This window comes from Echiichthys vipera (genome assembly GCF_963691815.1).
Source record: "Echiichthys vipera genome assembly, chromosome: 19".
Classification (NCBI taxonomy): domain Eukaryota; kingdom Metazoa; phylum Chordata; class Actinopteri; order Perciformes; family Trachinidae; genus Echiichthys; species Echiichthys vipera.
Genome location: NC_139844.1, coordinates 18,513,647 through 18,524,044, shown reverse-complemented (window position 1 = coordinate 18,524,044; position 10,398 = coordinate 18,513,647). Strand labels below are relative to the sequence as shown.

The window sequence follows — 10,398 nt, the reverse complement described above, 5'->3', positions numbered from 1 at the left end:
GAGATATGTCATGGAAACCATGCTTTCTCTTTTATATAGCAATGGACGACACCCATACTCAACACTAATCACACATACACAGTAGACACACACAGTACACTGCAGATCTCATATGATATGCGAGGACAATCGAAAGAAATATAACAGTTACATATAATACATTTTGAAATACAACTGTCCGTATTAATGAGGAAACTTCATTCTCTTAGTAATTTGACATTGTATTGGTTGTGCTGCATTTGTGTGGCTCATGACTACAGATTAGTTGTAATCATTCACTTAATTCATTAGCCAGTGGAAAGTTTGATTTAATGGACTAATTGAAGTTTAATCACGTGAGGTGGTGTTTGTACTGTCTTGTTACATGATGAGTCGAGGGAGGGAATTATGGGACAAAAATAAATAGACAAACTGCTGTCTGTTTACTGTAAACGCAGCTTAGTCCCCCAGGGGAGGCCCAAGTGAGAGAGAGAGAGAGAGAGAGAGAGAGAGAGAGAGAGAGAGAGAGAGAGAGAGAGAGAGAGAGAGAGAGAGAGAGAGAGAGAGAGAGAGAGAGAGACTTTACAAAACGATCAAGTGAGAGTGACACACTGACATGCAATAAGGAAATTGTGAAACAATTCACATTTGGAGTACTTTTGAAGACACAAGGCAGGGGACGAGTTCAAGGTATTTATCCGTTAATCTCACACTACAGATTAAGATGAAGAGAAGTGGAATGAATGTTATGGCGGTAAAATGAACAATCGTACTAAATTGTATAAAATGTAGAGTTTACAGCTCATGAATAAACCGTTAGTTTAATAAACCTGGATAATGCTTCAAATAGAAAACTTAAATACTTGAACACTAATAGAGTTCTACTGGTCTGTAAAGTCACATATGTAATGATAATCAACACAAACTTGTTAACATAGTATTAATCTTACAAAAGATTACAAAGTATCGTGACATTACACATGAAAATAAATTTAGACTAAGGAAAATAGAATTACTAGTGCTTTAAGTATTCATAAGGACGGAAAGGTAACAAAGGTCAAAAAACATAAAGCTAATTTCCTTTAAATTATCACATGAAAAAAACAAGATATGGGATGTACAGTCAAGATTATAATGTTACACTTAAATATGAATAAAAAGAATAGAAAGTTTGGGACTTCTTATGATATTCTCACAACAGTTTAAATTACACAATTCATTCTTATATATTAAATCATGGCATATTGAAACTATATATATATTCAATATTCCTGTTTCAGTGTTGACACGAACATGCCAGTCCAAGCCTCCTAGAATTTGGCTGTAAAGCACCTTGTTACTGTACCATTTTTAAACAATCCATTCAGGTTACTCAACTATTAGAAGTGTGCGCACTATACCCTTGCTTTTGGACCAGCTCTTTCAGAGCGAGACACTGCAAGCATGTAGGCCCACTTGCTTTATGTGAGCACATCTGATATATAATATTCGGTAAATGATCACAAGTTTAGTAGTGATAGGCTGTGATATGGCCAACTAAAGCACGCTGCAGTATATATGTTATACATTTATATATATATATTTAGACACAAATAAGGCACAGATAGTTCAAATAGCAAAATAGCCTATAAACACAGAAATATATGAGCATTAAATCAAAAACAGAGCACTCCAGGGTACCTACAAGGGTCCTCATCAACGACAGTTCCAGTTACCCATCCATATTACCATACAGATAATAATCACAACATGAATACATGAATCGTAGATTAATAATAGCCCAATTTTATGCATTAGCCATGATGATGAGGATGCAGAAAATAAGGCAATAGCATATTGTCAATATTTTAGAAACCACACCAGACGAAAAATAAATCACAACTGTTTCAGCTTATGTCTTATTAAGAGGCTCCCCTGTAGTTCTCACCCTGACAATTAGTAATGGAGTTTAAACTGGCTGTTACAAATATCCTTACGGCTGATGTTCAGTCAAGCATTTTATTTTTAATTCACCATCTATCTAAACCGTTTAATACTGTATAATACTGTATACACACCTCATGAAACAGTCTCTTCAAATAGATTTAGACACAGCATTAATAAGTGCACCCTGCTTTCACATTGATTTAAATACCTCCCTGTAAACTTATTTTAAGCAATTTACTTTCCTCTAATTTTAATTATGACGTGACAATGTGACTGTACATGCAAATGCTACCTAAGAAACATGAAAACACATTTTCCACTTCCTCTTATGGGAAGCCATTTGTATTAAGCACACTTGCAACCATGACATCAAACTCAATTGACCTCCACTGGTATTTTAGCTAATTTTGAGCGAGTTTAACTACTTTTTTCAGCAGCGGGCGGGCATGAACTCACAGAGCAGGCCGTGCCGCGGGAGGAGAGGAGAGTGAAAACAGCTTCAGTAAAGCTCATCTTCTTTATCAGGTAAGAGCACAGAAATGAACATGCTGTAATTATCTGAGATCTGAGGCTGTTAGCAGGAACTGCTGGTATTTGATAATGTAAAATGAACTAACATTGTATTTTACTATTGCATTTAGTAAATATTGTTAGCATGCAGTATAACTGATTGCCATTGCACATGCAGGATGGGCTGCAGTTGTAGTGGCCAGAAAAAAGTAAAAAACAACTCTCGGGACTCCAAATCGTCCAATCACATAGTAAGTAGACCACTTAAAGGAAAAAGCTCAAGTGCAAAGTACAGTCATTTACTGTGATTTGAAATTAATGTAGTTTCATTACTTTTTATTTATTTGTCTGTGTTTTTTAGTGACTTACTTCAGATTTTGAGTATAACATTTTTTTCTAATTCCCTAGGTACAAAGTGGAAACACCTATTTGGATAATGGTAATGACTGAACACTACACATTTAAGAAACTTTCTACCAAAAAAAGAACTTCCCTGCGTTTATGCAGTGAATTGCAGTGCAGAGAGAAATTAATAGCAGTGAGAGGAGGCTTCATTTAGCGATTGAAATCTTGGTTGTGTTTCCTCTGTTCTCTTCTGGGGAGAAGATCAAGTCATTTTCTTGTCACAGACAAAAGTGCAGAATCCTCATTTCTCGGCTACAAACAGCTTTAGTACGAGTGTACTTTGAATTTATCTGTATGCTTGTGCTGTGTATTTGCAATATATGAACTTTTAAGTGCAGCGCGGCATCCAAATAAAAAATAAAAAAGAGTTCCCAGAATTAAATAATTCAATAAAATAAATTATTGTTATTATTGGCAGATCACTTCCTTTGAAATTACCGTTTGCTTCCCTTGTCTTTAGACATCGTGTTTGTTGCACAACACGACTTCAAAGCGGCCAACGACAATGATCTACCTTTCAAAAAGGGAGACAAGCTTCAGGTTTTACAAGAGTAAGTAGCCTCGTCCTAGTGTCCCTAGTATACAGCATGCGAATGCAGCAGTGAAAGAAATGACTGCCATGTTTATCTGTTTGTAGAAATGGAGAATGGTGGGTGGCTAAATCGCTGGCGACAGGACAGGAGGGCTTCATACCATGTAATTATGTAGCCAGAGCAGATACACTGGAGATGGAAAAGTAAGAGACAATTTCATACATTTCATCAAAATCAAAATTTTATGGACTGTTAGATAAATTTGTAAATGTCTTTAATGAATTACATCAAGTGGATTTTGTTGTTCTCTCCTCTGCAGATGGTTTTTCAGGGACATGAGTAGGAAAGAGACTGAGCGACTGCTTTTAGCCCCTGGAAATAAACCGGGTGCCTTTCTGGTTCGAGAGAGTGAGACAAGTAAAGGTGAATGTCCCCGGTCTCTTTTTGTGATCATGCCACAAATCAGACTTTCAGAGGGAATTCATGTGAAGTTATCATGTGAAGATAACGATGACCTGGACAAATGAGAACATCCACAGGCTTCATGTGAAGTGTTAAACTCAACCTGTAACTGTGCAATCTGTGTTTTTCTCCTAGGGTCCTTCTCACTGTCAGTCAGAGATCATGTACCAGAGCAAGGAGATGTGGTAAAACACTACAAGATCCGTTGTCTGGACAAAGGTGGCTACTACATCTCCCCTTCCAACACATTCCCATCCCTACAGGAACTGGTTAAATACTACACCCGTAAGTACTAAACAGAATGCATTCTATCAATGCATAAAATGTTGATGAAATTCTGCAGCATTTAAAAAGGAACAGCTCTGCATGTAGGTTTTGAAATGCTTCCTAATCCGTGATAATACAAAACGCGTCGTGTGTCGATTTCGATTCAGATTCGGCTGTCAATTACAAGATGTCTGCATTGACTTTGAATGGGGAAGTTAACCTTGAGATACATTGTGCATTTCCTGTTTGAGACTAGTGATAGTCTTTCCACTCACGTGACTAAACCACAAGATAAGAGGGGCCAAAAAGAATGGCTGCCAATGCACAGCAACTTGTGAAAGAAGTACACACAAACAAGCATTCAAGGAAACAACAGCTCATCAGACTGTTTCCGTGACTAAATTTAGTACAGAAAGTTGTAAACTGTTTATTATTGTAGATCCACATGTATCATTTTTGTTTGGGTGCAGGTACAGCGGACGGTTTGTGTCAGCGGCTGTATGCCCCTTGTAGGGCTAAGGCAATCGAGCAGCCGTGGGCACACGATGAATGGGAGATTCCCAGAGACACCCTGAAAATGGTGAAGAAACTGGGGGCCGGGCAGTTTGGAGAAGTGTGGATGGGTGAGAGGAAGCTAACAATTGTTCCCGACGAAACATTTAACTAACCAAGAGAGAAGAGTCCAGTTTGTTAAGCACCCTGTTTAATTCCCATTGCAGGTTATTATAAGAGCACCCAGAAGGTTGCTATTAAGACCTTAAAGGAGGGAACGATGGAGCCTGAGGCCTTCCTGGCGGAGGCCAACCTCATGAAGCAGCTGCAGCATGAACGACTGGTGCGCCTCCATGCTGTGGTCACTAAGGAGCCCATTCTTATTGTCACCGAGTTTATGATCAATGGTAAGACAGAGAAAAAGAAGGGGGTTCTTGATGGTTAAAGTCAGGAATGATAAATTGGGCTACAGATATATGGTGATGGTGAAAAGCAGGGAAAAGCAGAACAAACCTCACATTTGAGAAGCTGGAACCGCAGAATATTTGGCATTTTAGCTTGAAAGATGACTTTAGATATTAATTAAAAATAGTTAGTCAATCAGACAATTGATTCATTTGATTAGTCCTTGCAGCTCTTGCTCCAAAGCAATTTAAAAATGTGGGCAAACGATCTACTTAACATATGGACATTAACTATTAATTTGTCATATGTTGTTTAAGAAAAAGATCTCATATGCATGGAGTGGCTACAATGAAATAAACACCTGTACAATATAATACAATCATTTCTAAGGAATTGAAAAATTTGTGAAGCTTATAATATTTAATTTATGAGACTGTGACAGAGCTGATTTAATTCTATGGACATTTTTGAGTCAATATTAGGAACTGTTATATAATTTAATTACATTATGCAGTAGTGTTTGTTGGGGAAAGAACAAATGGACCGGAAAACCATGTTCAGATTCAATGTTCATGTTTGTATGCTCTAATGTTCTCGTAATGTCTGTCTTAAAATGACAGTGCTTAATCTCAGTCTGAAAGCTCAGTATTTATTTGTGGCATCACAACGGTACAGTCCTGACGGCTTGTTCAAAGGCACAGTTTTTGAATACGGGCTGTGTGCATTTCTCTCATTGTGGATTGAACATATTAAAACTTTCACAGTATTTCTATATAGCACCTCAATCTGCTTTGCAATCAAAAAAGACATGGAAATCTCACTTTTTTACGATGTAGGATCTTTAAAAAAAAGCATTTGCATTCTTGTATTTAAAGCAATGATTTTACCCTTATCCCTTAGTGTCATGCAACACTAAAATTGCAGTATGCCTGTAGTTGCTTTCAGCATTTGACGGCACAATATGTATTGCTACGTAACCCGTGTAATTGTGAAAGTTTCTATAAAACGTCTTCTTTGAAAATATTATCTTTCATTTATTGTGGTGATGGAGTTATCGTTGTCCTTTTCTCATTTGCAGGATGTCTTCTGGACTTTCTTAAGTCAGACGAAGGAAAAAAGCTAAAGCTAAATAAGCTGATAGATATGTCAGCGCAGGTGGGAAGCTTTTGATTGTAAATGCACCATTACAACAACGTGATCTCTGTGAATGTGCAGAATCCGATCTTGTCTGTGACCTTTTCATTACAGGCTTTTTTTCTCAGAAAATCTGATAAATACAGAACGTTTTTTTTTCATTTTGCCTGTGAATGCTTCCTTCTTTTTTATTTCTAAACAATTCTTTCACTTCCACTGCTGCTGTTTACCACAACGATACATTAGTATTAGCATTTTCTGACAAAAACAAAAACACCAGCCTTCTTCTCAGTGACCTCAGGGCCTATTTATACACAGACAAGCTGCTCCCTACAACTTTGAGTGTCTGTTATAGTCTGTGCTTTGACACCAGCTACGATGTGACAACACGTGGAAACTGTCAGCAGTAGCTGTGTGGTTTCTGTGGTGGGGCTTTTGCTCGTCTGGCTTGAAAGCCTCGCCCTACGTCAATTATTAACATCCGGACAGGAAATCATGCTATTTTTCCATTTACAGTGAGCTCCCTCAGAACTCTTTGCCCCTCCAAAAAAGAAAAAAAAAGCCTTTGACTTCCTGAGAGTTGGCACATCCTGTTAAACCCACTTTGCTGCCATTATCGTACACGCAAACACAAGTACTCACACATGTAGCTGCATGATTGCATGCGATCAACTGAGACCACTGTACACACTGACCAGAGGAAGCAAACACATGCAGAACGTGAACAATTTATTCTATAGGTTCAGTGTGCTGTGAAACCTATAACTGTAGTTGTCTTATATATTGGGATAAATTAATGTTTCATTTTCTGACTTTGCTTTTGATCTGATAATTCCCTTACACGACAGATAGCTGAAGGCATGGCGTACATCGAGAGGAAGAACTACATCCACCGAGATGTGCGTGCGGCCAACATCCTGGTCAGCGAAACCCTGCACTGCAAGATAGCAGACTTTGGCCTGGCCAGGATCATTGAGACAGAATACACAGCTCAAGAAGGTGCAGTATGTGAAGCATTTCCGTACAAGATATTCAGAAATACTGAGGTCATGAGCTCAAATCCCCAAATGCACCCTGCACCCCCTAGTTTAATCAAACACCAATAAAGGGGTTTTCACTTTTTACAGCGATGCTAGTATGTGTGACACAGTATGATGCGTTGTGTGTGTGTGTGTGTGTGTGTGTGTGTGTGTGTGTGTGTGTGCGCGTGTGTGTGTGTCACCGCAATAGAGTCACAAAACTTTACAGTTGTGTAGATGGGTGTTCTCCACCATTGTGGAGCCAGAAGAGCAAACAAACAGGATATTGTTGTAGCAAGGGAGTAGTAGCAGAGCATATTGGATGGGCAGTGGTTCGACCATGTCAGTCAGAAGGAAGTTTCAGTAGTCTGGAAGCGAGATGAATAGAACCTGGACTAAAAACCTGCATCGCTTTCTGGATGTATCCTCCTGATGTTGTGGAGTATGAATCTGCAGAAGCGGGGACAGTTGGTCATCCAGTACCATCCTCAGGTTCCTTGCAGTCTGAGCTGCGGGCATCACAGAGTTCTCGTCATTGGTGGTGAGGTCATTGACGGGAGACGCCTTCCCTGGAAGGAAGAGAAGGCGGTGTGTCGGCATCCACTGAGAGATGTCAGCCATCTGGGTTTCAGACTGTGGAAAAGACAGTATTACCTGTGTGTCATCTGCATAGCTGTGGTAGGAAAAAGCAATGTGAGTGAATAACAGCACCTGTAAGCACTGTCCTCGAGGTAGGATGCAAAAAGGGAGAGTGTCAAGCCTGAGACTCACAGTTCTCGGAGGATGGAGAGGAGGATCTGGTGGTTTTACTTTGTCACAGCCTACTGAGAGGTCGAGCAGGATGGCTACAGAGGAGAGGGAGGCTTTTCTAGCAGTGTGAATACCTCTTTGACAGCTAAGAGGGCAGCCTCTGTTGAGTGGCCCGTCATGAATCCAGAATAGAGAGGGTTGAGGAGGTTGTTCTGGCGGAGATGTGCAGAAAGCTGAGCGGAGATATCGCTCTCAGGTGGTTTGGAAAGAAATGGTAGAAGAGAGATTGATCTGTAATTCCTCGCCTTAGATGGGTTGAGTGTGGGTTTCTTTAAAAGAGGGTTCACTCTCGCTGCTTCATGAGTGTTCAGAAAACAAGCGGTTGTCAAAGAGGTATTGACGAGATTGGGTGAGGAAAAGAAGGTGGTGAGGGATGCGAGGTTAGAGGGAATTGGGTCAAGAAGGCAGTTGGTGGGATGGAGTGAGAAAGCAAAACAAAATGGAAGAGGAAGTGTGGGGTTGGGTAGAATGTTACCTCTCCTAAAACCCCCAAATTTTATTTTCCCCCAAAAAATACTCAAAACCTCCGTGTCCTCAATTGTGGCTGTGACCCTGAATGCTTCATTCAAATGAAATACACTGAATGCAATGAAATAAATTTTAAATTAGATGCACTATATCTAAATTCTGATATCATGCTGGGCTTCTAATGCAAACTTCCTATGCTATACTGAAAAGACGGTGTACGCTATGGATATAATCTTCCATCACAGTGGATAGAATCTTGATAGCAATATATACACTGTGACAAAGTAAATACATGAGAAATGTAATCGGACAAAAAAACATTTTTAAATATAATGATGATTGGAACATCTGTCTTTTGGTTAATCCAGTGGATTAAATACCTGAGAAATGTAACACACTTAACGTATTTGCCATCATTGCATAAATACAACCAAACACAATAAAGAGATTTCCTCCTGGGTATAAATGGTAAAGTAATATCTCAATTGTCTACATGCTGTCAAATGGTCCCACAATAAGAAGACTAAACACCCACACACACGTATTCTCTACAGTCATAACGCAATTTCCTCTGCTTTTTCCCCCGCACTCTTTCTGACAACTAGGCGCTAAATTTCCCATCAAATGGACGGCTCCCGAGGCAATCAATTTTGGCACATTCAGCATCAAATCGGATGTGTGGTCCTTTGGGATCCTCCTCACAGAGATAGTGACCTATGGAAGAATACCCTACCCAGGTACGAGAAGCGAGAAATACATTTTAAAAGAAATTAGGCATTAGAAACCATTGCAAATGCTGCATTGTTACTCTGCAGCTAAGTCAATTTCACAAGATGAATAAAAATACATCAAAATCTCACACTGCCAGCATTTTCTTTTTCCTAAAAAGGGATGACCAACCCAGAGGTAATCAGGAGCCTGGACAAGTCGTACAGGATGCCCTGTCCAGAAGGCTGCCCTGAGGAACTCTATGACATTATGAGAATGTGCTGGAGGCAGAGGCCTGAGGAGCGGCCCACTTTTGAATTTCTGCAGAACACTCTCAACGACTTCTTTATAGCCACAGAGGGACAATATGAGATGCAGCCGTGATTAAAGAAGTGACTTCCTGTTGACAACCCGACCTGACAACGAGAGAAAACGTCCTAAAGAGAGAAGTGAGACTTGGATGTCGAGAGGATGAGGACCAACCAAACATCTTTTTCATAACTGAAACTATTTAGTTTTTTAAACATTTCAAATGGACATGTTTTTTATGCCTAAGTTCTCAGTGAATGTAAAAGCTAATCATGGCTCCTTCTGTCTCTAGCAGCTAAGGACATCTGAAACTTTATTATACAGCCTGTACTCTGTTATTGAGTATACTGAGACATAATTAGGAGTGAAGTATGGATATGGAAATACAAATACAGTACATGCATAATGTAAAAAAAGCCTTTGGACCCAAGTCCATGACACAGGTACAGTTACAGATGAAACATTTGCATGGTACAAAACCCAGCAGCCTGAGACTTACATGCACAATACTTTGCACTTTTTTTAAAATCTTTTTTTATTGCTTCGGTCATTCAGTGGATTCATAAATAAGAAGAAAGAGAATTTATACCTGTATTTTGTTTTTTGTAAATAAAACATATTTACATTATTTAGAAATATTAGTTTGTTCTTGTATCTCATTCCAGTTGGTTTAATTAAAGTGCCATGGAACTTTCTTCAGAAGCCTACAATCACTTTTTATTGAACTACTCTATCATGCACCTATAGTGCGCTCAACGTCTTTCATATGAGAAATGTCTCATATTGTAAAAACTGAGATTTCCATGGCTTTTTAGATTATAAAGTACTATATATAGATGTGTATATATATATATATATATATATCAAGAGAGAAAGTGCCACTACAGTGCAGTTACAGTCTTTACCCGGCTGCAATGACGGTTCAGAGATGCTGAGAGTGCAGATGTGGAAGACCTTTTAACACTGACCAG

The 10,398-nt window shown here is 39.1% G+C and overlaps 1 protein-coding gene across 1 annotated transcript; it reads left to right on the top strand.

Moving 5' to 3' along the window:
* Positions 1–631: 631 nt before the first annotated feature.
* Positions 632–9,970, top strand: blk (BLK proto-oncogene, Src family tyrosine kinase). Its single transcript, XM_083934554.1, has 14 exons — positions 632–669; positions 2,340–2,430; positions 2,594–2,666; positions 2,824–2,854; positions 3,281–3,371; positions 3,458–3,556; positions 3,673–3,776; positions 3,951–4,100; positions 4,553–4,705; positions 4,802–4,981; positions 6,058–6,134; positions 6,962–7,112; positions 9,016–9,147; positions 9,300–9,970. The coding sequence occupies exons 3-14, from the start codon at positions 2,595–2,597 to the stop codon at positions 9,500–9,502; spliced, it is 1,443 nt and encodes a 480-aa protein (XP_083790680.1). The 5' UTR covers positions 632–669; positions 2,340–2,430; position 2,594; the 3' UTR covers positions 9,503–9,970.
* Positions 9,971–10,398: the final 428 nt, after the last annotated feature.